The 27,291-nt window shown below is 41.3% G+C and overlaps 2 protein-coding genes across 2 annotated transcripts; both read left to right on the forward strand.

Moving 5' to 3' along the window:
• Positions 1 to 1,987: 1,987 nt before the first annotated feature.
• On the forward strand, positions 1,988 to 10,090 carry LOC137916155 (serine/arginine repetitive matrix protein 4-like; the record flags this gene model as incomplete). Its single annotated transcript, XM_068759247.1, has 12 exons — positions 1,988 to 2,071; positions 2,679 to 2,759; positions 2,845 to 2,871; positions 3,018 to 3,068; positions 3,572 to 3,655; positions 4,302 to 4,467; positions 7,408 to 7,721; positions 7,862 to 8,053; positions 8,610 to 8,711; positions 8,834 to 8,989; positions 9,742 to 9,829; positions 9,914 to 10,090. Coding segments are annotated over 12 exons (1,522 nt in total), but the record flags the coding sequence as incomplete, so codon positions are not given.
• Positions 10,091 to 13,248: 3,158 nt separating this feature from the next.
• LOC137916154 (heat shock protein beta-8-like) lies at positions 13,249 to 22,331 on the forward strand. Its single transcript, XM_068759246.1, has 3 exons — positions 13,249 to 13,877; positions 16,776 to 16,839; positions 20,979 to 22,331. The coding sequence occupies exons 1-3, from the start codon at positions 13,469 to 13,471 to the stop codon at positions 21,151 to 21,153; spliced, it is 648 nt and encodes a 215-aa protein (XP_068615347.1). The 5' UTR covers positions 13,249 to 13,468; the 3' UTR covers positions 21,154 to 22,331.
• The last annotated feature ends 4,960 nt before the right edge of the window (positions 22,332 to 27,291 follow it).

Consider the following 27,291-nt stretch of genomic DNA (forward strand, 5'->3'; position numbering starts at 1 on the left):
CCTGCATCACCGTGTGTAATGACAATAGAGTGCTATTCTATTCTATTCTAAGTGCGAACCGCTGTTTATGCTTGTTTGGGAAATGTGCCTGATACAGCTTGGCAGATGTTTGGATGAATTTAGACCAGAGCTGGACTTACAATCTAGATATTGACAGAAATAGACTTTATCTGTAATGTTCTAAAATCAATTCTCATTTCGACCATGTTAAAGCAAATAGTCTGCTTTGTTTTGTTGGTTAGGTTCAGTTCAAATGCAGCGAAAATGTAAGACAACGAGAAAAAAATGTATTAAAGAAAAGCTCAAAAACATGACCCAGTAACGTGTACTGCAACGAGAGACACAGATAAACAGGCAGAAAGTAAAACACAGCGGGGTACACAAGCGTGAACTTTTGAAATGCAACAGGAATAACTCAGGTAAAGCTTAACTGGTTAATTTTTAAGGAGAACAGTTCATGCATTTTTGCAGCCTCATGCTTCATTCGCACATTCAAATTCAAAGCAAGGCTTATGAGCCTGAAGCGGCTGTGATTGCACTGAGCGCATGATTCAGTTTCCACGCATCGTTGTTCTAACTAAAGTCCTGGTTATGGGTAAAGCTGCACTGTTGAGAACTGAGAAGCAATTGATTTCAACTATCAGGCTCATTTTGTTTTTATTTATTTATATATTTTACATTAAACAGAAGCTAAGTACATGAATATGATTGGTTGTAATTTCTGCATGTCCTTAAACAAAACTCAGGCAGTCTGCTCTTCATCATCCCTGAAGGGAGTCCTGTCAGGGTTCAGGTTGGGCTTAAAAACAATTTCCCTTGATAGAGAAATTACTTCACAGGATGGGGAGATGATCTACATCAGAGTCGCGCCGGAGCAAATGTGGAGATGTTATTTACAGCTTTGCAAATCAGTAAAAACAAAGTCCTGATCTTTGTCCCACTGTGCAGTGTCACTGCATGCTTGACCAGGAAGAAGAGGATAAAAGAAAAAAGGGACAATTTATACCTCAAAGTCCAAGACCAAGTCAGCGACGCCTGGTGGCTATGGATACGTCAAATCATAGATCTGTCCCATGTTGCAATCGGTCTTGACTTCAGTGAAACTCACTGGCATGTGATCGGTTTTGTTCTTGTATCAGTCTGGGTAGGACCTAGTCATCCTGCTGTGATGGAATCACCTCATGCAGGACGTTTGTCTTCCAGATAATCCTTTGTGCTTGGATTTACGTGATGCAGGAAATGAGAGATGCAGATTATTTTAGAATACGGTCTCTCTGCAAACGTTTATACACAATGGGTTACAAAGGTTTCTGCGGGAAAGTGTAGGAGACGCAACATTTGACTCTGCATTATCTCGGCTGTGTCTCTACACGCTCCAATACCGTAATGGAGCCGAATATATAATTCATCCATCTCCTGTAGACAAGACGACCGCAATCGTCTCATCTACAGCTGCTTTATCTGCATTGTGGGTCCCAGATGGCTAAGGGCAAGAGGCGGAGTACACCCCGGATGAGACGCCAGCTCATCGCCGGGCCTCACTTTATAATGACCCCTCCAAAATCCAATGTTTGTCCTGGGTCTGGATTTACACATAATGGTGGAACAACGTGCGTTGTCCATGTCAGAGTATCTTTTTAATTATATTTATAAAAATCTCCCAGCGTTGAAGGAAGTGAATTTGTAACAGAGTCTGTATTCAAATGTTATCAAAACTTTATTGAGTTAAGATTATTCATGCACAAAATATCATTGAATGTCATTGGAAACCTTTTGAGATATTGTGCAGATTTAATAAATGTGGCTGATGGCTTCTTGTTGGTGGAAGCAACTGAAATTAAAAATATATGTGAACAGATTAAAACCCAGCATAGTCCAAATATAGAGACAATTAGATTCAAATTGGACCCAATTATATAATTAGACTAATAATATGTTCTTCCCCCTGAGACTCCATAGAGGTGTCCCCTCTGCTCTGTCTCTGCAGCCCCTCCTTTGATGATGAACTGTACCCTCCAGCCAAAGGGAAGAAGAAGAAGAGAAAGTCTGATCGGAAGAAGAAAAGGAAAAGGTCAGTTCTCCAGATGAGATGAGTCTGTAGTGAGACACATTACTCTACACACCAGGGGTCCCCACACTGTTTTCCTTTGAGGGCCACATAACTTGTCCCTTCTCTGATGGAGGGCCGGGGTCAGTTTGTACAGTAAATGTGTGACGATCGCATGGGTGCCAAAACATTTATTGTTTTCCAGTCAGCCACACATAACTAAATAACCCGTTCTTCACAGAAAAAAAAAGTCAGGAAATAAATAGTAACCAAATAACCCTTTCCGGCTTCGTCACAGAAAAAAGGTCTCTGGTATTGTTCAGGGGGTCGGGCCAAATGTGGAGGCGGGCTGTAGTTTGGGGACCCCTGCTCATGAGGCTTCATCTCACCATAAACTACACACAGTGACATGAATCGAGTGAACTAGAAACACACACCCAAACCAGCAGCCACATAATTAACCCATGAACCAAAATCCAGTATCACACACGCAATACCTCTCACACCCAAAATCAGTCTCTCTCAAGCCATAGTTTGGGGACCCCTGCTCTCCACCTTTTGTCTTGCTTCCCAAAATTGAGAAATATGAAGGAGAAGGCTTAGCGTTCTTGTCTATTCCCTCTCCTACCAGGTCCCCTTCCCCAAGCCTGTCGCCGATGAGGAAGAAGAAAAAGAAGAAGAAGAAGACCTCCAAGAAAAGCAGGCGGCATCGGTATAGTTCTAGCTTTCTGCAACAACACGAGCAAAATGGCATGGCATTTAATCGTGATCCAAATAATATCTTGTCTTTATTCCAGGTATACTTCGAAAAAGTCCAAACACAGGTATGTGTTAATGGCTATTGTGGGATTTTGTGTATTATTCTTGCAGGATATATAATTGGTACTGAAGCATTTTAACTGAAGATAATTTTGATTTGTCAGTTTTAATCGTCCTCAATCTGGATTCTGCTCTTTTTTCATCCCACCAGCTCATCCAGTTTGAGACGGAAGCGGAAGTATGAGCGCAAACACAAGAAGAGGTCAGTTTGTGCATCAGAATCATACACGACTCCTTTGACCCCCCCCTTTTCCTCCGCCCCCTAGCCTTTTCAGAACACTCCTTGCTAACTGTGGAAAGGCAAAGGATCCTCTAATGTAGGGGGTATGACGGTGAATACAGAAAAACAACAACGACAACAGTTTGTATTTTTCTGAGCAAAGCGGCGTGAAAAAGCATCAAACAGAGGAAAAGTGATTGAAAGCTTTAGCCAGAAAGAGAGAGGAAACAAGAGGTGAAAGAGGTTTAGGAGAAACCAATTTCATGCTGTGATCTTCCAACAATGTGTAATTCCACTTTGGATGAGCGGTCCATTGTTTGGAAGCACAGCGCTAAGTCCAGATGTTTAGCTTGCAGCTTCCTCTGCACGCCTCGGTTTTTCTCCTGCAGCCTTTCCTGCTCCTGTAAATCCTGCTGCTCGACTAACCCAAGTGTTCTAACTCATTATCCACTCACGTCTTCCCCCCCGTTCTGTTCGCCGTTCAGTTCACGGACTCGCTCTCAGCGGAGACGACGCTATCGGAGGTCAGAGTCAGACAGTTCTTCCTGCCACTCTTACACAGAGGACAGGTAAGAACCCATGCCCCCCCCCCTCTCCCTCCCTCCACACACACACACAGTTAATCTTATCAGCCCGAGGTGATGACTGATACGGCAGAGGTGAATTCCTGATCTCAGGCACAGCCTTATCGCTGCTTCACAGAAAATGGCCTAAATTCACTCCAGAGATCGATGCACATTTTGCAAAACCTTGGATGTGCGATAATTTAATAATTTGACAGGCGTTGTTCTTCACAGGTTTTATGGATTATGCTGAACAGCTTTGATAGCGTGATGATCTCTTATAGCTACTAGTGAGTAAAAATCAATGCAAGCTGAGGTCCACTTTTCCAGTTAAAATTCTGAAATATCAGTTTTTTAATTAATTTGGTGTTTTTAGTTGGTTGCTTTTGCTTTTCCTGTGATGTTACTAGAATATCAAAAGCAAACAAACTGCCAAATGCATAACCTCCTTGTTGGTGGTAACTGTTTTGCAGCTGAAACTCAACACCTAATTAATGACGCATCTTTACAGAACACTCAAGAAACCATTCCTTTACTGTTTTCTTTTATTACATACAGATTAGAATTGCCATTTCCAAAGCTAAACAAGAGAAAACCTCACTAAAGTGAAGACTGGCAGTAACGGAGAACTGATTCTAGCATCTTCCCACAGACAACATCTGCAAAAATCTGTGGTGCATCAGGCATTAGGGGACCTTGCAGCTGTAGGCGAGGACACCAACGGAGTCCACGACAACATGGACATGAAGTGGAGACCTGTAACCAAATCAATGTGTAAAAAGGCTCCTAAATATCGCCCCGCCCTCTCAACCGCCACCGTAAGTACACTCGAGCACTCTTACTGGTGCCACCGTTTGTTTAGCTATGGCCATGTCAAGCAACTTATTATGTTCATGGCCATTTGGGGTGGGAGATTATTCCCCAAAATCATATTTAGCCTGTTATTTAGATTTGTAAAGCACCCGTTTTAGACAAACGTTTAACGCTTGCTATTAATGCGGGGAGACAACAAAATTAGAATTTGATTTTCAGTTGAAATAGAACTTCAGACGATGGTTCCCCTGCATGGATTATCCTTCCCTTGTGGGGATCCGTTGAGGGAGTATAATATAATTATAATAATCAAATGGAAACTGTGCATGGCCTTACCTTGAGCTCCTTTTAATAATCTTTTATTTTGCAATAATTTGATCAGTTGTTATTCTTCTGTTTTCTGACTAACACTGTAAAGTACTTGCTGGCGAAGACTCCCCATAGTAGTAATAATAGCGCTGAAATATTTTATTGGCAAGAGCGATTTTTCTCTACACGCATGTATGATTCGTAGTATGACAAGTTATGAGCATTTTCTGCAGCAACACTGATAATGTATTAATGAATCCTTGTGCTATATTGTCAAGATGATAATAATAAGGAAAAACAAACACTTGGTATAAAGTAATAGTGAGGTCCCACCGGTTTATCAGCCCTGTATACTGCATAGCTCACCGGCTGGATATTAAACATTGTGGCTTAATAGAGGGCAATAATTTTATTCAAACAGAGCTGATAGCCTTCTGCATTTGACAGGTGTTTGTTTTTCATTATTATTATTATTGCTGTCATCAAACGTGCAGCAGGCGGTGCTGACTTACATCGAGCTTTAGGTTTAGGGACGTCTCTGAAGTGCACCATCTGTTTATCCTACTCGCCTTTTACTACGCTCATTTAATGCAAGCATAAAATGAAGGCGACTGGGCTGAAGCTGTAGACCAGCATAGAGTGATCACTTTAAGTGAATATGGAACTATCAGCAGCTTCTCTCCACTTTGGGCCAAAAGGAAAAAGAGGCCACACATCTCGACAAATCCAGAAACTCATGTCCTGCTGTGCATTTAAAAGAGCGTTTTTATATTGTTCTTATTTTGGAAGCAAGAACGAATACAAAGTATCTCTGTCTCACTTTATCGCCACTCAGACTGCTTGTTGCTCTGTTTAATGTCAAGCTTTGAGCATGTTTCATTTGTTCAGACTGCAGACTTGACATGGAGATGAAACAAACACAAAACAAACACAAGCATCATCAATCTCGGACTGGCAAGTTTTAACAAGAATCCTTTTTTTCTTCTCATTTTTTATTAATGCTTAAATTTGTCCACAGAAATTGTTCTTTTTTCTCCACTTCCCTTAATACATTATTAAACACTTTATCTCATGCTTATTGGGGCATGAAATATATTTAATTTCTCTCCAGCAATCATTAAATTATGCTAATTGCACAACAAATGTTTTTAATTATACGCCACAGGGTTTGAATTGAAATTCAATAAATTAATCCATAAATTGAATCATGCCTCGCACTCTATATCCTGAAGTATTACATGAAGACTGCACAGTTGGTTACTGAGGCGACACTTTGGTAACCAACTGATGGAATTTTGCACTGCTGTTTGATTTATGGATTTTGTTGAACAAACAAATCCAGCTGTAAAAGTAATGCAGAAGGATATTTGATCCATAGAGGGAGAGGTCGGTATGACTGGACAGAGAAACCCTCAAAATCAATATTTGGTTGATCTTAATAAATATAAATGGTGATTAGATTGTATGACAACAAAAGGACATAAAAACACGCAAGACCCTAAACATAAATACCAAGAGTTGAGATTTTAAATATTTGAAGATGGCCTTGGAAGAAAATGTGTTTCAAATTTCTGAGTGAAATATTTTGCCCAGATTGTTCATAGCTGCGAGTTTTCATCTGGGTTTTTGGTTTTGTTCCTTGTGTGTATGTGTGTGTGTGTGTGTGTGTGGCTCCTTCACACGCTGGGAAACATTTTAGAGGACAGATCTGACAAAAAAAAATGTCTTGAAATCAATAAAGAGAGATCACAATTTTCTAATCCTTCAAAAGTCATTATATTTTTCAATCTTTGGACTTCTGCAGCTAAACCTTTTTTTTTTTTTTAATAAAGATTCTCTGATTTTTCGCTCAATGAAAAAACTCAATGCACCATTAAGGAAAGAAAAGGCAACATGCCAATATAACTAACTGGCACTGGGTTTGAAGAGAGGGTTATTGTCTTTTTCTTGCAATATACGACTCTAATGATGCACTTATGTTGCCCGCTCTTCCCTTTTTCTTACACCTTACCTACTTAAGGAGGAATTCTTGATTGGTAAGTCGATGCTATCTGCAGATTTAGGGATGTACTTGTAGGTCGGTGCAGGTTGATCATTTACTTCTTTCGGGAGAAAGAGCACAGTCATCTGTCCCATTCTGAGGGCTTTCTTAGTTAGACTGATGGGAACTCTCTTTGTCTGCAATCCTTTTCATTTCTACATAATACAATACATTTTGTGATGTTTGTTCCGTGTTCTTAAATGAGGCTTTTCAATGGGGCTATTGTTTACTCCTGTTTTCCTCTCTCAAGTTAGAGCCGGTAGTTTCCTCTCGCATAGGTTTTCTTTCTTCTCTGCTCTTTTCTTGTTACTTTCATATCATTGTTTTAGTTGATCTAGATTCCTTTCTTGTTAATTTCTTTCCTTTTAAGTTGAGATCAGATGCTACTTTCAGGTTAACCGCATGCTTCAAATTTGCATGACGTCTTTATTTTTCAAAGTTTTCTATCCAGAGGGAAAAAAAATCTTTTTTGTGTTCTCATGGGAATCGATATGCCTTAGTACTTATAGTACTGACGATGCATCGGAGCTGATAGCAGGTTCCATTTATCAATACACAATTGGTTTTAAGCTGCAGCCTGCTTGTCTGTTTGCAGATATTGTCATCAAAAATGGGGAGGAAGCTCTTACATGGAAAAGGGCCTCAGCATTTCTCGAGACAGACAGAAGTTCCACACGATTACGATTCTGGAAATGACACATCTTCGCCCCCGTCGAGCAAAACTGGTGTTTCTCAGACGAGTGCCTCTGACAACAAGAGGAACTGCTGTAAACATCTTGCCTTGCCAGAAAAGCTACAGTTCAGTGACAGAGATAACATCTCTGATTCAGGAAACTCTGTCACCAGCTACACTTCCCTGTGCAAACTTTATGGGGAGGACACAACCATTTTCAGTGGAAATGGAAAGAGGTAATGTGTTAAAATATAGTATTTTGATTTATTCACTCATGAATGTGCATACAGTTCAGCATTTTTCAAAAACAACACAAAGTAGGCATACACCTTTGTGACTCAAAGCAGCGAAGCATCTAAATGACTTTCTTTTGCAGAAACCACATGACCTTGGGATGTCATGTAGAGGTCATGAGAACTCCAAAGACCTCTAGCTGCTCACAGAGGATGAGCAAGTCAACTCGTAGGCGACTGAAAGCCCAGTCATCGAGTCGGAGCAGGAGCAGATCCTCTGGGACTTCCAGGAACTCCGGACACTATTCTCGAAGCTTGTCACTGTCATCTTTCAGGTAGGTTAACTGCTTTTCTGTTTTACGTCAAAAGCGTTAACTAAACCCCAAGTTAAGAAAAAGCTCCACTCACTTGTATTCCACTTTGCTCATGAAAAAGTGGAAGTGTGAGACATCTTGGTGTCATCATGGTTAAGGTACAAACAATCCCAGACTGGTTCCCATTTCTTCTCCTCTGAGCTGTCAAGGCTGAAATATCTTTATTGCTGTTGTAGAGGTCCATGAAATGTTGCATATTCTAAAATAATATGATGACCACACTGAAATTTATACCTACAAAACATCTGTTTGTTAATATCATTTGAAGCATTTTTTTTTCTTCCACACTGTGATGCCTTCTCATGCACTCGAGCATTGCTGCACCAATGGAATGCTAATTGGTGGGAAAAAAAACAAGGAAATGGCATAATAATTCATAATTCATAATTCAGCATTAGAGTTCAAAAGAAAAATTGCATGTACAGGTGTCATATAATTGTAGAAAGAAGTGGATGGAAATTAGCTGCAGCTGCCTCAGTGGAATATAGGAAATAATTGTCCTTTGTGTCATTGTCAGCTCACGCTCACGCTCACCCAGTATTTCTGGTGATCTGAGGCGACGAGGCAGCATCGCCAGCCTGAGCTCAAGAGGAAGCTACTCCAGATACAGCGCTGACAGGTAAACACAACAAAACTGTTCAGCAGATAACGCCTCCTCATTAGTTCTCTACAAGAAGATTTCTTTATATGTACTTATGTGGAATTCTGATGAATTTCCACACTGTTACTTCTGTCTCCAAGACCACGAGGCAGAAAGAGAACGGCCCACTCCAGAGAGAAGAATGCGAAGCGTGCACGTAAGGTTAGTGTGAAGAGACGAAGACGCAAATCCTTCTCTCCCATGAAGAAACGAAGGAGAGACTCCCCAAGTCATCTTGAGGCACGCCGAATCACAAGGTAGAGGTTTCCCAGCCGGATTATTTACAACTTTAATAAATATGATCGTGCCTAAAGACAGCAAAAATGTAATGCTGGAGGATTTTCTGTCATGTTGGTGAGCTGTATCCCCGAGGACGAGACAAGCGTCAGCTCCGAGCCTCATAGGTGCTTAAGAATCAAAAACAAGCCTGGCGTTTGTTTGTTTTTGTCGCATGGTCAGTGCCAATTTTCTTTGGCATTCCCTACGGCTGTCTGACAAGTGATATACAGTCAGAGATAACACCCGGTTTCCTAACAGACTTTATGTAATTATGGCTCCACTCATCTGGATTGGATCTGCATTGTAACTATGTCCTGATCAGTAGTTTCATATTAATTAGGCACCAAATGAGTAGAAATGGAAGGGTTCAATTGAAGTCACAAATCCTCCTGAATTATCACCTGACTGTGAAGGTCCCTTCTGCTCTACAGAGCATATTATTGTCAACCATAAACCGGGCCTCAACTGGGCCTATTTATGGGGCAGTGTGTCCTCGCAACAGGAAGGTCCATGCATTCTCAAAACAGGACTGGTTATTTTCTCTCTCCGAGTGTCTGCTAGTTTGCTTAAAGTAGTGATAATGAAAGTGGTTAAAGCACCTTTTTCTGCAGAACTGAGGTGACCAACAGGGTCTTCTTTGATGACAAGACAGTGGCCTCATAATGTGCAGGATCTAAATAATATGCACACACGGCAGTATTACCACTCTTATCTTTTTGACTTCCCACAGTGCCAGGAAGCGACCCATCCCCTACTTCCGACCCAGCCCCTCCTCTAGCAGTCGGTCAACCAGCCTGTCATCCAGGAGCAGCCTTTTCACCCGCAGCCGTAGCAACAGCCCGATCTACTGCATGAGTCGGAGCCAGAGCCGGAGCCATAGCCGAAGCCGGAGTCGGAGCCGGAGCCGGAGCAGGTCTCGAAGCAGGAGCCGGAGCCGGAGCAGGTCTCGAAGCAGGAGCCATAGCTATTCTACCTACAGGAGCTACAGCCGTAGCTCATCCTGGAGCTCCATTTTTGGGAGCCGCAATCGCAGCAGGAGTCACAGTTTGTTGAACAAACGCAAGAAAATCAGGCATTAGGATTCGTAGAGACTTTTAATGACCAAGGCGCCCGTTGTGTTTCCAAATGAGACCGGATAAGTCTTATGCTGGGGCAACCGACTGTGTACGTCTCTGTGCTCTGCTTTATCGCTTGACAGGAAGTGTCCCAGCAGGGCGTCTGACGATGTCTTTCACTGATGCAGTTTTGTTCACTCAGCAAGGAGACCCTGGAATGTATTTTTTGTTTTTTTCTTGCACTGCATCCTCTTGCATCAGAACTCCAACAACCTGAGATGGGGTCAGAGAAATTCTTCCTTGTTCAGTGTTGAGCGTTGCTAATTCTCTGAAGAATTACAGACTCGGTACGATGACTCAGATCTCTTTAACACATGCAGCATGGAGAGCGAGTGTTCTCTGACACTCTTCTCTATAAGATTCCCACAGCCTTTTAATGAGTTTATCATTGATGACCATCTTCTGGAATTTCCTCTCGGGTCAGTGAAGTACCCCCATTACCCTCCTAGTAACCCCACTGATTTCCCCAGGTGCAGTGAACTGCCCCCAGCATCTAAGTAGCCCCACAATCCAGGCTGTTGTATAAATACCTTGATCATTCCTCACAGACAAACTATCACACAGAAATATCATGGCTTCCACAAATGGTTCATCTTGTACATATTTACAGTAGAAATTGTCCAAAAGAAAAAGTACATTTTCTGTGTTGTTACGTTTTTCATATTTTTTAGCCTGTGCACTTCTTCACAATGCATCATTCTTTCAAAACAATCATTTCAAATAATAAAACAAATATATTTATAATTGATTGTACAAAACAAAGCCTGTTGGTACTTGTTGCCTCATGTCGGGTCTGTATCTTGTAGATTTATGCAGGAAAGTGAAATATTGATGATGATCTGACCGGCTGATCATAAAGTTTGAGTTGCGTATTTACAAATGGCATCAGAAAGATTTCTGTCAGGAGTAAGGAAAAGGATTTTTGCTCTGATCTCAGTACTTCACAAGGTAGAGAACAGAGGTTTCCTTTGAAGAATAAATCAGCGAGGCTGACCTGACAGCAGGCAAACTGCCTGTCGGCTCAAATGTCAAATTAATTTATCCTCTGATCAGGTGGAAAACAGTTGAAGTGTCAGTCCATGTAATACAACATGCAGAGAGCAGTAATACAACTTGTAATTGAAACCTAGTGTGTATTTTCCTCAAAAACCCATGGCAAGTAAAACATGTAATACTTCAAAAGGAAACATGCTTTATACCTACTTAACTGTCATTTTAAGCTGTCTGTACTTATATACTGTATATCAGACTGAGTTTTTATTTGATACTTGATTGATTTCAAAAGCTGCATTAATTTAGCCGCACCAAATTCAAAATTAATCTTAACTTATAAAAAGCAGTGATTCTAAATGTACTTGTTGGAATCAAGTATTTAAATGTGTTTTGTATTTACTATTTAATTTATAGTTGCAGAGAATCCCTCTATTTAATGCTTATTTAATATTTATTGATTTGCTGTCCATGTCAGTGATGATCAATGTTTCTATGCAAAGCTATCTGTTTCTAATTATTATGACGCGGCTGTAGTTTATTCTTGGGTTTTTAAGTCGAAGCAGGTGTTTAAAATATGGAGGAGCAAAACGTGGATGATTTGAATGTTTGTTTGTTTTTTACAAAACAAAGATTTAACATTTTACAAAATATGTTTCATCGTGTTCCCGCTGATTTGATCAGAAGATTGATGCCAAACCTCTGTCTGTTACAACTACAGCCAGGAAATGTAGCATACAGACTGAAAATGTGGAAATAAAAGGTTTAATTACCGGTAAAATTATCTGACAACCAGCCCTTTAAAATGACCATTTAGAATATATAGACATGAGAGTGACATCAGTCCTAATATCTGACTTGAGCGGAAAGGTACTTTAGCATATTTTCTGAAAAGTCAAATTATTAAAATTAACCCATGTTTAAGGTTGTTTAAACTTTAGTTTTAATCTATAAAATACTTTGAACTTCTGTCCGCCTCAGTGTTGAGAAAGTGTAATTTCACTCCATCATCTTCTCTGCATGACTGCTCGAGGGCTGACGGACTGTTTTTTCTGTGCACCCAATACTCAATTTATTTCCCTGCATGTCAACTAAACAGGACGAATGGGGGGGGGGGGCTACACGAAGCAGGAAGAGGGAGGTCATGGAGATATATTTTTAAGACGGGAAGCCGGACGAATGGCCCTCTATTCATCTAACAATGTAAAGTTTTCATAAATTGTTGTGATTAATGTGGTAATCTGTACTGTACAAATAATGCAAACATTGTAACTATTTGACTTTCAGAATGTGATTTGGCCTTGTTGTTGGGTGTTACAATGTATAGTATATGGATAAGATGCATTGTCCAATGGAAAGGAAAAAGCAGACATTATGCCTGTCAGGCAAAAATCCATGGACTTTGTCTTTGTGCAGAAGATATTCTGTTATTTGAAGGTTTCTCTCAATAACACTCTTATAGCAATAGCGCTCAAATGTTCATTTATGCGTACTCTCCCTGTTTAAAGTCGCCTTCTATCGTGTGTCAGTACGAAATCAACGTTGTCGTAATATATCTCCTGGATATTGAACTGTATCATGAAGTCAACTTGACTGCCTGTTTAGAACAGATAACAAATCAGGCTCTGAATAAATCATTCTGGTTTCTGTGAGAAACGCACACCGATGAAAACGCTCTACTTACCACAACTTCAGAGAGTTGGCTTTTTTTTTGTTTCCTCCACACAGTGACGTCACAGTTTGACGCGAAGCTCTGTGTTAGTTTGCTATTAACAGGTCAGTGCGTCACGAAGCGGGGCTCGAACCTTCGGGAGGGACACGCAACTTAAAAGGGAGGCTGGTCTTTGGTCAGCTGTTTGACTGCTCTGCAAAAAATATCCGCAAAAGCAAGTCGTTTCATCTTCAAATGATTCTTTAAGGGTGTTTATTAGCCCTCTAGAAATGTGAGGCACCAATCCTGGAAACGCATCGAGATTTATTTATCCACTTTTCAATGATTTTTAAAGATTTTAAGACGGCATCCAAAGTCTTAAAGGGATACTTCTTGCAGTGTGGGATCTTTCTCGGTCCACCCAACGATTTCCCGACATTTGCTGTGTGCAGACTGGAAGATCGCTGCCCGGTATAAAACCCACAGCCAGGAGGATCAGAGGCTCTAGAAAGGGGCAGCGGGTTCTGGATCGGCGCTTGGATCCGTGCGTAATTGTGATGCGTCTAATCAGAAAGTTTTGCCACACATAGACACAAGCAGGGATTGTTTTGTTTTTTCTTTTCTTTTCCAAAATATAAAAGTTTCGGTTCCGAGTTGCTTGGCTCAAATTGTTTATTAGAACAGCAGCGGGAGTTGAACCCATGGCGGAGGGAGACTTCTACACTACGGGGACCCGGCAGAGGTTTCCCAGGGACCCGTTCGGAGAGTCTCCGTTCAGGGATCAGCTCGCGTCTCGGTTCATGGACGATGACTTCGGGCTGCCACACTTCCACGACGACCTGGCGATGGATTGGCCCGGCTGGGCTCGGCCGGGCCGGCTCAGTACGCGCCTCGGCCCGTCGCCCTTCGGCAGCAGTTTACGCACAGGTTTCCCGGCGCGCCAGTCCACGGGAGGCCCCACGCTGTACACCAGCAGGTACGGGGAGTCTTCCCCCCGGAGCTCGCCCACGACCACCGGAGGCGAGCCCTGGAAGGTCTGCGTGAACGTCCACAGCTTCAAACCGGAAGAATTAAGCGTCAAAACGAGAGACGGATTTGTAGAAGTATCCGGTGAGTTCTGGTCCTGGGGCCGTTCGGATGAGCCTGCAAGCCTTTCTTGAGATAAAAAATACATGTATGTTATATGTGTTTAATAAGTTCGATAAGTTTAGTTTACATTCAAGATGCCATTAGTTACTTTTTCCCATTTCTCAATGTTTGATTAATAGTATTTAGACGAGTAAAAGTTGGTAAATAAGTTAAAAATAAACATAATCTGCTTGTGAAAAACATCCCTGCAGGGGTGAACAGCTGACGGTGAGGTCATGCCATCAGCATCAGTGCTTAGTACAATTTTAGGAATTTCATTCTAGAATGTTTAAGACAGAATATCTATATTATGATTTGTAAGACAACAAAATTGTTATTTTGTCTGAGAGCTACGGATCTCTGGTTGTGTAGATAATGACTTTAAACAGCAATTAGTAATAGACATTGGGTTATAACAGTAGATATAGAACAGTTATAGTATAATTAAAATGTAATAAGTAATCAAATTATTATCTGTGTAGATTCTTAGCCATGCAGACGTGGTAGATGACGAGGATAAAGCTTTTCCCTTTCCTTGCATTTCCTACAAGTCCACTTGACTTTATTCAACACAGCGCTCTAATCAGATTAATATTTTATTTTATTATTATTTTATTACACATTTTGACAGTCTGCGATTCAACTGATGACATTTAGACTCCTGACATCCGAGGATCTGAAATACCTCATCGCAACAGTTTAGCCTTTCACTCTCTTTTATTTCAGCAAACAGATATATGAATGAACAAGTAAATTACATTCCAAACCCGTGATAATTTTCAAAAATAAATATTTAAAAAGACACAATAAACAGCATCTTGCTGAGTAACTTGACCAAATATCATCACTTTTTGCACCACATTTCAAGCAGCTCAGTCTCTGCGGTGAGATTTGGCCTCAGCCTTAAAGGACAGATTTTGAGGACCGGGACTTGCACATTTGGCAGACAGATCCTCAAGCTGGGACACCTGTTCCAGATTCCTACAGACTCACTCCCTCAGTCATGCATGAGCTCAATTTAGATTTAAAGGAAGCCGAGGCCTGCGACAGCAGTCTCTGTTTACAATAAGACAGGAGAATGTTCTGGAAATAGGCTCCTACTTTCACCCAGTGGCCCTCGTGCAGATTGTGTTTCTGCTGGAGTCAAGTTTTAGCTCTGTTGCTGATTATCTGAGCGGCTTGTAGAAGTTGCTTCCTCATGTGAGCTCAAAGAGATAGAAGAATTCCAGGGACACCCAGGGATGAAGGGGCACAGAGGACAGGAACCCCCCAAACGCAGAGCCTTTTATAAACACTTTGTTGGTATGCCAGTTGGGTCATTCGATCAATGCCATGTTGGGCCTGCCTGCCGCCGTGACTCGACCCTGTTCTAAAAATGTGACAGGGAGTGCGCTACGAGCTCGAGGTGTTCATGAACAAATGAATACGTAAAATCCTTCAGTTGGAACGACTGCTTCGTTTTCACTGACTTCCTGGTGAAAGTCACCGGGAGAATGATTAAAAAGTTACTGCGTTGTTTAAATACAAAAAGATTTGTACACATTTCTTTATCGTCCTTGAAGTAATATTTCAACAAAAATGATCCAAGTGAATTGCTGATGCACAATCAGTGATATTTATTTAAGAGGACTTTTTACTTAGCTTAGCACAATGTTTTATTCCTATATCTGGTCAACAAGCTTCAAATGATTTATTTTGTTTGTTTGTTTATTACTAGGTCCAGATAGAAAAACCAATAAAGGATGTGATGCATGAGATGAAGCGTATATCGGCTGTCTCACCTGAAACTATAACTAACTGTAGGGTCACATCATCTCCAGAAGCAGAGCTCGGTTATTATACAGCATGTTTATTGGCACTCGACACATTTAAGTCTAATATTCTCTTTTCGGATCTGATTTTGTTCTCTATCTAATCTATGGGACACTGAAGCTGCTCTTAATTTCCACTCACTCACTGGCTAGTTGCTCGGTTTATTCTGTTCTTTTGTGTGTGTGTACGTGTGTGTGTGGGTTAATCATGACAAGTCATACTATTTGATGTTACACATTTCTTTTTGTTGTTAGAGCAGCTAATCAGTGATTCATTCTGTCCATCTATCTACTTATGGCTTCAGTCCTGTCCTTGAAAGCAGACCAGCATTTCAGCGCATTACCGATTTACCGCCTGACGGTAAACCGCCTCAGAACATTATAGTATATTACACAGAGCATTCTGACGTCTATATCAGGAAGGACGTTCTCTCTGTCTGAGTCTCCCATTTTCAGGAAGCAGCTCAGGGGACAAGTTTTCAGTCTGAAGTCATGACAAGTGTAATAATAATAATCTCATGACTTCATGGGAGTTCTTAGCGCAGCCCTCCCTGGACCGTTAGTCCATCCTTGGAGCCCCGGTGGAGTGCAGCACTCCAGGCGGGTGGAGACGTCACTTCAGGGGTGTAAGGTAACACATGAGGGGTGGGATAATAACAGGCCAGGCTGTTATTTAACAGTCACAGAGCAGCTGCTAGCTCGCCCGACAGCTGGAGCTTGGGGGAGAAGGTGGGGGCGGGTGGGTGTTTCCAGGCGTTGCTCAACTTCAAGATGTTTGGGTGCGTTTGCCAGAAGAATCCTTCTTAGAAGGGCGTTAATATAATGAAACAGATGTCATGATTGTGACATGTTCAGTGGAGCCTACCCAGAGGTCTCGGGGGGGAAGAGCAAACGGAGAAAGGGTATTATATTCAGAATGACGACATGCAGCAGCTCATAGATGAATGCAGAAGTGTGGATAGACAATAAATGTCCCATTGAGCTGGTAAAAAGATACTCATTTATGTTATACAAATATGAGCTCAAGTTATTTAAAGTCAGTGGACTCACTATCTCCTTCTTTGTACAGGAAAACACGAGGAGAAGCAGGAAGAAGGAGGCATAGTGACAAAGAATTTCACAAAGAAGATACAGTGAGTATATTATATGTGTGCAAAACAATCAAAAAATGGAACTGTATGTCAAAATAATGATCAGTCACATGGTGCCAGTAAACAAAGATGGTGGTTTCCAAGATCTTCCAAGTTTTGGGGACGTGTGCAGAGTCGTGCAGCTGCTTTGTTGGTTGTTTGTTTGTTTGGAGGTTGTGTAAAGTTTTAAAACTATTTTGTGCAACCACTAAAAATAAAAAAATGGAAGTAAATTCAAAGTCTAATCTTTTTTTATTCAGAAGAGAACCTGGACCTGAACAGCTGTTCCAGAGTCGGAACGGTTCCTCTGGCAATAACAGAATATTGCAGTAGGCGTTTCGTGGTGCCGTTGGTGTGGAGCACCAACTTATCATGCTGCATCCAAGCTGAACAGGCCATGGAGGTTTCCACACCCACTGCCCGGCTCGCCAGCTCAGCGGCTTTATTTGGGTTGGAGGAAACTTCAAACGGCAGCGTTAGCCGCCATCTCGCTGCTGCATCACTTGACTTTCTGCTAATTTCCTAATGGCTAATTAGTAAGCAGTCGTGCTAGCCCTGCATTGTTCATATCACAATCATTTTAATTGGATAGCCCCCAGATCAGGCCTGCGCTCCTCAGCTCAGCAAAATCTGGCGTGTGTGTGGTGGGGGGGGGTGGAAGGGGGCGTGGCGTCATATAAATAACTGACCTCAATCCCCAAATCCTCTGGTTATATGAAAGCAATAGATAGCACACGTGTGTTTGTGTGGCTGAGAATGTACTTTATATTGAAGCTCTGCTGTGATTTCAATCTGTTTAATTTATTGTACTATCAGAAAGAATTATTGACATTATAGTTTTGACAAGGCAACAACTTAAACCAAAAGCATCACGCTTATCATTTGCCAGCAACAATTTAAGACAAGATGAAAACTGTAAAATATCAAAATGTCAGACAAGATATTTAAGAGGTCTGCTGACGTGATGAATTGTTTGAGGACATATTCATTTCTTTAAGTGCTTTCAAATAAAAACACCATGCTGATAAAATACTCCATGGCAAATAGATGTATTAAGTATCTTTAAAGTTGAAACGATGTTAGTATATCAACTTAAATACTGGACAGAACTCTCAGGCATGAAAGCTATCTTCAATGTCTGAAGTGAATGTATAAATCCATTTCCTCATTTTGCAGAGGAGTTCCTTTCAGAATGATTGATTATTGCATTATATTACAGGATTTCTATCACAAATACAATAAATATATGTTTTAATTTGATACATGGTAAAATTGTGGCACTTAACCTGACCTAAAGACATGTTTAATACGAAATCCTTGTCTGTAACAAGATAAAATAGTTTAAACTGATCCAGTTGAGTAAAAATGCTGTATTTCCACTGAATGTAGAAGAGTTGAAGTATTAATTTATACTTCATATATATTTATATTTCATGTACAACTACAGTTACGACCTAAATGCAAGAAGTAGAAAGTACTGATATCATTATTAGTTATTCACAAAAAGCACACTGCCGAAACAGGGAGGATGTTCTGGCAGAGAACTTTCCAGAGAGGCAGGAGCTGATTAGCTGAGATGTGTAACAGGTGCGTCTCGTTCAGTTCAACAAAGCCTCCGCAGCTGTGCAGGAGCAGAAATCAACCTGCAGCAAAAGTTACCATAGCAACCCTCACAAATGGAGTTTTAATGTTAACATTAAATATTTTTTCCTGACCTCATTCTGGATCAGATCCAGAAGACATTAAAACATTATCTCCTCGGGCGGAGGTAATAAAACGGGTACAGGCATTCAGATCAGTGTTTACTGTGGTGACGGCCCGTAAGCTTTTTATTCTGGGTAAGGTTGAAAAAGCGGCGTTTGATTGGAGCTTTTTCAAGGTTTGGTGCGATTCTTTCCCTCCTTGGCTGATTTGTGCTGTTCACACCGTCCTGAAAAGCACATTTGAACAAAATAAAGCAAGCATAGCTATGATGCTATTTCTGAGTTATCTTGTGTTGTGGGAAGGAGCATATGGGCTTTACCCTGTTTTACACGCTACACACAGTCCCTAAGCATCATCGCACGTCATCTTCACCCTCTCTGCCTCAGTATCTCTGCAAGGGAAAAATGTCCTGCACAGGTTTTTGGCAGCTGCACAAAATCAATGTGTGTGATAAAACAGACACTTGCCAGAGGTAAATAAACCCCCCAAGCTGGAAAGATAAGGTAGCTGCCGGAGCGCCATACACCAGGCCATGGGAGCGATTTGACTTTATGAGAAGGGGCAACTTTGGAGCAATTGGATGAAGTGGATAAAGAAGTGTAGATACTGATATATGGTAAAATATATACGTACAGTAGTCAAAAACCGTGATGACACCTGATTGACAGCAGTTAACATCATGAGCACACATTCTTGTCGAGTGCAGTATTTTTATTGATACATTTTCAAATATTTTTCCACAATAGAATGAGGTGACCTTATAATTGTTCCAGAAGTATCCTTGCTCAACGCAAGGAATCTTTCTATAAGGACAACTAGAACAGTTTTCTTTACACCCTACAATGTTGTCCTTTACATACTCAGGGAGTCTGTATGAGATCTGTATCTCTGGGCCTCCTCTGTCTTTCACGCTACCTCTCCACCCACACATCCTACACTTGTCCCTCCCGAGCACCCTTAGCCTTGGAATGATGTGAAGACATTTTCAGGGCCTTATTCCCCGCAGCTTGCTCTATCTAAATTGGATTTGTTTTTCTATCATTGTTATACATTTCTCTATTTTCATTTTTTTTGTAATTGCCTCTTTTCCCACCGATGCTTCCTATCTTATTTGAGTCATTTGAGGACTGAGCTCTAATTTATTCTAATTTATGCTTTTTTCTTTGCGTTTCCTCATTTCTGAGCCGTTTGTTTTTTCTTTATCTTCTTTGTGAACTTGTGGTGGGTTTAGATTTTATTTTACTTTAACTGGACTCAAATTTCAACAGAATAGCGGATGTGATATTTGGCTGCACAGATCGTTTGGACTTTTAACCCGTGTGTTTGTCTGCCTCTGCGAGGACGTTCTTTCCATCCCCTTTGACTTGTGCTTCTCAGTGGATTGGGAATCCAGTGGAAGGTCTCCTTTAAGTAAATGAATGGCGAATCTGCAGCCGTCTCCTCTGAACAAGGCGGCCTGATGTTTATATTAACTCTCAAAGACACTTGGCTGCTCTCGCAGAAAACCTATGATGCCCATATTTGGCCACTCTGTCTGGGTTTGTCTGGATCTCTGTGTTTGCGCAACTACTACATGTTTACGTTTTATTCCAAAGGGTTGTGCATTATTTTTAACTTGATCTTAAATATCATTGTTTTCTGGACGTAAATCTGACATGTTGCATCTCTCATTAATTCCCCATCAACACTTTATCTTCCTACATGTTTAGACGCTGACTATCGCTCTCTGCTCTGGAAAATATCACAATATCAGACATGTCAAAGAAGAGGCAACAATCCTGACGTGAAATTATCTGTTGCCATATTTGACATATTTGTGCTATATGGGAGGAAAACAAACACTAATGTAAACTGCAGCCAGACACCCTGAATAATTGGAATGAGTTTTCATTTTTGCAACGCCCACTCCTGGATCCACTGTGTGTTTTCTTCATCTCCACTTTGTCGCAGAGCTGCAGGATTTTTTTTATGAAACTCTCTGCGGCTTCACTTCGTTTCCAAGGTGTGACACAGACGGAGCGCATGCCGAAGAGGACGGGTTTAGTGTTGATAATAACAGTCAGACTCCTGAGCCAATTATTTCTTTTTCTCTTGCAGGCTTGCAGTACTAAAATCATCCAACTGCAAGCTGTTTATTGGCATCAAGTGTCAATTAAAACAATATTTTTGAGCAGCTGTTGCGGAAAAACATGTCAGAGTTTTTGTGAGCCCTCCAAGCAGGAAGTGAACTGTTTCTCTAAGCTGTTTCTCCTCACTGCGCTCCTCATTGTGTTCCTCCCACTCTTGCTGTTATACATACTGAACACATTGCAGCTTACAGATTTTCCACCAAAGAAACTTACTTGGTGGAAAATACTTCTTGATACTCTCAACATCTAAACCCTGGCATAAAAATCACACATATTCTTTCTCACTCCACTTTTCCTCTGTTTCATCAGGATCCCGATCGATGTGGACCCTCTGACTGTTTTTGCTTCCTTGTCCCCTGAGGGCGTCCTCATCATGGAAGCCCGACAGACGCCTCCATATTACTTGTTCAGCAACGAGGGCTCCCAGGCTGGAGACACGGTGGAGGTGGAGGCCCTCAAACCCCAAGAGGCCCCAATGGTCTAGACAGCCACCTCCTGAATCACATAATTGATTAAAAGTTTGTCATTAATCTTGCAGCCTTCAGCTTTGTTATCAGATGCCTGGAATTAAAATGTATAAACTGTTCAAGGGCAGTAACTAAGTCCTGTCCATATCATTATTAAAGCTACATGAGGCAAAAGACAGTCCGAGTTAAGAAACTGAAAGAAAAACGTGTTTTAACCTGTTTATATAATTATAATCACTCATGTTTGTGTATATTGATTATAATTATACCCTGTTATACCTCTTAAATAAATAACGCTTTCCTCGTCTCCATAAAGAACACAAATGTGTGATTTGTGAATTAAATAGAAAATACAGTCACATAAAAATTGAGACAAAAAAAATATAATAATAATAATAATAATACAAAATGGATTTATTTCCATCCACAGGGTTAAAGGAGCCTTTGTGTGTGGAGAGCTGTCTTCAGATAATAATGCAGCAATAAAAAAAAATTAAAATGTAAATTTGTTTGTTTTAACATATTAGTTTGTTTATTGTAGAGAAAGTCTCAATCTGAACTCTGTGACTCCACTGTCTTTGTGCCAATGTATTATATGTGGCCTTCCCGAATCAATGCAAGAGCTACTAGACCGCTAATGCATTATAGGTTATAGGCATCCTTTGTATCCAGCAGGATAATGCACGATCTGTGTGTAACACACTTTCACAAGATCAAATTAATGTTTCTACTTCTATTAACGAGCAATTCAATCAGTAATGCAGTCTTTAAATTCAATGCATTCGGCGTGATTTATTTGTTTTAAGAGAAGTCACTTCATTAACTTGGGTGCTTTGACTTCCTTCAGTTTCACAATTTATCTTTTGAGTTAATGAATGTCACTTGAACTGACAAGAAACAAAAGTAAGTTGATTTTTTTGTGGTTTCATTTACTGTGTGCATTAGCACTGTATTCAACAAAGGTGTATTGTAAATATACTTTAATATGTGCACATTCATTATCAATATTAATCTTAAGTGTTCCATGTGTTTGCAATATGGTTTGCGTTTTCTTTTCTTTTCTATTTGGGCATCCAGTAAGATGCAGCCTGGTCGTTGGAGCAGACGCGCTGACCTGTCTGCCAAAGGCATTTGTTTGTGGCCCTTTCTCTTGATGTCTTTGTAATGGCTGATGCAATAAAAGATTTGCAGCCTATCTCCCACTGTGTCTTAACATCTGTGTCTTTTAGCGAGTGCTGTGCCACTTGCAGGCCTGGTTCCAGGGATCCAGGGAGCCTGGTGGTGTTGCTGGTTGACAGAGGAAATTGGGCAGCAGATTAGCAGAGGGTTTAGCGCTGGGTGAGATTGCTACTGCTGTGTGTTGCAGAATTGGCCCAACGAGTGGAGGCAGCACTGGCAGAGCTTTAGGATGCAAAAGTGTCAAAATAAAATACAAATTGGGACTGTTCCATTGCGTGTTGTGTGATGCAAAATAATGCAATCTTCTCTGTATCGGAATCAAGAGGGATGATCAGTTTGAATTTCAAACGTTTCCTACCTACGGAGGCCTCTGCAGTCGGCACAAAGGCAGAGCTTTACATGTAGTGTCAGCTCACAAAAATCGCTGTGTTTATTGGTGTTAGATTATGTGTGGAGTTGTGTTGCTATAGCAACAACATATTTGGAACAGTTTCCCCTTGGAAAACTCAGGCAGGCAGACAGGGCTAATGTACAGCTGTGCAAACACACAGTATCTGATGTCAAACCTATTAGCTGAGATATATATGGTATATATATTATATATAGTGATACTTTACTTTTGCTCTAACTTTGATGATTGTGAAGGTCATTTTAGGATTTTGAGGACGTGAACGCACAGAAAGAATGACACATTTGACATTTTGACTTTTTCCGTTGCTTTATTGAAGCTCCAAAGACAGCAGCTGTAGAAGCGGTGCGAGGGATGATATGCAGTCGAGTAGTAACTATTTTGTCAGTATGTGTTGTGTGCAACACTTTGACAATATTCGTGCTTCTACTCAGTGTGTTCTTGTTGCGTGTCAGGATCTTCCTGTTCTTGTCTTTGGTTGATCTCCTCTGGTTGTTTGTGTTCCAGCAGTTTGAGCCTGTCAGTGTCTGAGCTTTCCTGGCTTTCCAAGGTTTCTTGGTGCCTAGAAGAATCCTGACGACTCTCTGAGCCTTCGCCATCTGCAAGCACTGAAGGATGAGACTCAAGCTGGCTCTTCATGGGTCTTCTCCTCCTGTTCATGCCTTTGGAGCCCAGCTCGGGGTGGGCCTGATCACCCTGGACCACAAGTGGCGACTCCTCTCCATCATCCTCTAAAGACAGCACATCTGGGGCCTCCAGCCCTCTGCAGCTATCTGGCTCTGTGTCAGGGACTTCCTCATTCTTGCGTTTTTCTCCTGTCCTGTCCATTTCCACCTTGATTTTTGCAGAAAATATTGAAAATGTCAGCAGTGAAATTACATGAATGCGTTTGATTAAAGGTGTGAACGTTCATAACCTGTCTCAACAGTGAATTTTGAGTGACTGGATCAAAATCCGATTAGTCAGGACTCAAGTGGGTCACGGGACGTGATCAGCAGATATCATTCTGAAAGTGTATTAAAAACCAGTTTAAAGGAATACTTACAGATCAACAACACTGATATCCGTCTGCTAAACATCGACTTCAGCCCGCAGCTGGTTCGATTCACCTTGGAAGGTGTCTGATAAGATGGGACCACAGCCTGAATAACATAACTATTCCTTTAAATAAACTTCTAGGATTTGTTCACCTTTACGGGAATGATAATGGGGGCAGGAACAGCAGATTCTGGAACTGGCGCTTCAACTGTCAGGATACCACCAACAGAAAGTCTGGATATGATTTTGGCTGCATCGATTTCCGCTGGAAGCAATACGGAATAACTCTATCAAAATCTTATATCACTGAAGGTCAAACACGGACCTTCAGTGTACTATTCTGGTGTTGTGATGTCGTAAACCGTGGAAATTTAAGGTTAACACGTCAGCGTTTACGTGACATACCTGTATTTTGTCGTAAAACATCTGGCTGGGCATCCATGCTCGTCCTGCCTCCTCGTGTTTCCCTGGAGATAAAGTTTCTGTCCTTCATTTAAAGGAGTTTATTCTGTGAAATGAGAAAGAGCTCTATTTAGATAACTTAGATAATAAGGTTAGATGGATAAGACCATTAATATTTCATTAAGGAACACCAACTATTCTTTGTGTTAAAGTAATTAGTGCTGCATAATGAAGTGAACTTCAAAGCAGTTTAATCCTCAGTACTGTGAGGGAATGTTCTGTACCTCCGACCTCCAGGAATCTGTCTGTGATGTGGAGAGAAATCTCTGAGGGGGAGAAGTGAGACACATCCAGGATGACCCTCCACCTGTACTGCTCCTTACTCCTCTGGCTCTGAGGAGGCATCAGTCCAGCGGAGCAGCGATGTACCCAGGCCAGGAGCGCGCTGCCAAACTCCTCTGGAGCCCGTCCACACTCATCCACCGAAGGTCCGGTGGCTCTAACAGGGGCAACACGCCAACATCCTGATTGGAAACCTGGCTGGGCTGCCACCATTTCCTCAGGGGGTACCAGGAGACACCCGCACCATAATCCTCACATGGCAGCTCTGTTTTTGCCTGTTCATTCATGTTTCAAAGAATAAGTCGTCAGAGAAGGAGAGCCTGGGGAGTAGATGATAAATTGCAGCCTTTTTCTTGATGTAGCTTCTAAACTGTTGGGGTGACTGAAATTCCATTAATGAGCGCAGGGAATTAAAAGGAAACATTCAACAAGCTAAGGGGTGGTGCGATGGGGGAGCTCTCTGAGGGGCTTTATATACGGCTCCTGTGTGTTTCAGCACTTATTAATACCTAATCACGTGAGAGGGGTGTACGTGGTGATGGGTGTGGAAGGGAGGCTGCTACCAGCTGCTGGCTTGAGAAAAGCTAATTAGTTGTATTTATAACTTTTAAGATCACTATGGCAAATAGCAAGCAAGTGGCCGAGGCTAGGTTGCGTCTGAACTGTTGCACGTAATGTCTAAAGGCGGCTCTTCTCACATCCCAGTGAACTCGGTCTCCGGTGCCTGGGCTCTTGTCATGATCCAGCGATAGCGTCTCTTCCCCCTGTGTTCCACTCCTGAGCAGTGGTTTTTCTGGAGCATGAAATAGAGAGAAGACAAAAAAAATACTATATTTATTTCTGCTATCCAAAACTTTTCAGAGGCATGCCTCTGTACTGAAAGCTCACTTCCACTTCATTTTTCTTCCGCTCTGCACTTTCAACAGGATTATTATTGTCCCCCCTTTAATCAAGTGTGACAGACTTGTGAGTGTTTCATTTTTAGGACCGTGTGCCCTGGGATCTCGGCATACTGTCCTCTGGAGCATAAAGCAGATTGAACAGATGTTTGCGACACTTTGTGAGATGCCTCAACCCGCCCACTCTGTCTGTAGGATATGCTGTGAGAGGTTCAATTGGAATTCTCTGGTGCCGCATGAGCTGCCTGAAATAAATAGTCCCGCTGTTTCCACCATCAATAGAGGCTTCCAGCCTGTTCACATCAAACTCACATATGTCCATAGTGCAGTAGTGAGGAGGGCTAATGTGTGAACAAACCCAAAGGAACTTTAGATTTACTTTTCTTTCTTTTTTTTTTTGCTGGCAATCATTTATTATGTCATACCTAAATCAAATACATGATTAAACAAAGACGGAGTGTTTTTAAATTAGATTTTTTTATTAGGAAAATGACATTTAGGCAGGCAGGGTGGCGCAGTGGGTAGGGCTTTTTCCTCACAGCAACAAGGTTCTGAGTTTGATTCCTCCCCTTGTCTGTGTGGATTCTCTCCAGGTTCTTCGGTTTCCTCCGACCACAAAAAACATGCAGCTTTGGTGAACTGACCGCTCTAAATTGTCTGTAGGTGCGAGTGCGAATGTGCATTGGTTGTTTGACTTTCATGTGTCCCTACCATGAACTGGTGTCTCATCCTGGGTGTAGCCAGCTAAGACAGGCTCCAGCATGACCCAGGACCCACACTTGAATTGTCTGTAAACCATGGAAACTACCTCCAAGTGTCGCAAAAGGTAGCATCTCAAGATCCTGTATGTTCGCAGGCTGGACTTCATCATTGATGTCACACTCCAGGAGTCCACCCGGCTGCACCATGTAAAGGGAAACATCATTGGATTTGTGGAGCTAACTCTGTTCTACGGAGCTTTTATTGAGTCAATTTTTCTGTTCTCCTTTAAGAGTTGTTCTTCATCAATCAATCTTAAATAAATGTGTATGTAAGTGTGCGGCCTGATAGCAGGTACTTAACAGAACTTACAGTCCTTACCCGCTGTGTAGTAAAATAAATAACAGCTCACAGGATGAATACAATTACTACAGCTCCAGATTGATCTCAGAGATGCATAGACAAAAATTATACTGAAGAGAATGTGAAAGGGTGGATTAATGGAAGGTGAGAAATTATTATTGATTCTGTAAAATCAACTTGGTTTGTTCATTTGGAGTGATTACCTGCAGTCTCACACAGAGCCTGATAAATCCAGCTATCGTGAACGCTTCGCTTCACTTCAGCTGGCATGAATAAGGCACAATATTTTAACCTGGATGATTTCATAAAGTGTATCATCTCAGCAGTGAGTGAAAAGGTGAAGAAAAGGTCGAGCTAAAGTCGTCAAGTACAAACCAGGGCTGAGATTTAAGGGCTTAAAGCCCTCAGAGGCAAACTTCCATTTGTGAATTGAGACCATATTTAATAATATGTGATTGATTGATTTGACTGGTGGGAAAGGTGACTGAAAAAACAACATGTCAAATTCAATCACTGAATCCAAAAATACTTAGATGAGGTTATGTGACTGCCTACGAAATGTATTCAAGCATTACGACTGCATTCTAACCGTCTCAGTAGTAGTATCTCCTCTTGGAGTTGACTTTCTGCTCATCACCACCAAATCATTTTGAGGTCATCAATTAGTATTAAAGCAAAAGCTGGTTAGCAGTTTAATCAGTTAACCCGAAATGACAATGATGGCAACTATATGTCTCTCTCTGCTACCAGATATAAAAAAGCATCCATGGATAAAAAGGAATAAACAGGAAATCATCATATCTAACAACAGCTAGAGATGAAAA

This window comes from Brachionichthys hirsutus, unplaced genomic scaffold, assembly GCF_040956055.1.
Source record: "Brachionichthys hirsutus isolate HB-005 unplaced genomic scaffold, CSIRO-AGI_Bhir_v1 contig_717, whole genome shotgun sequence".
Classification (NCBI taxonomy): Eukaryota; Metazoa; Chordata; class Actinopteri; order Lophiiformes; family Brachionichthyidae; genus Brachionichthys; species Brachionichthys hirsutus.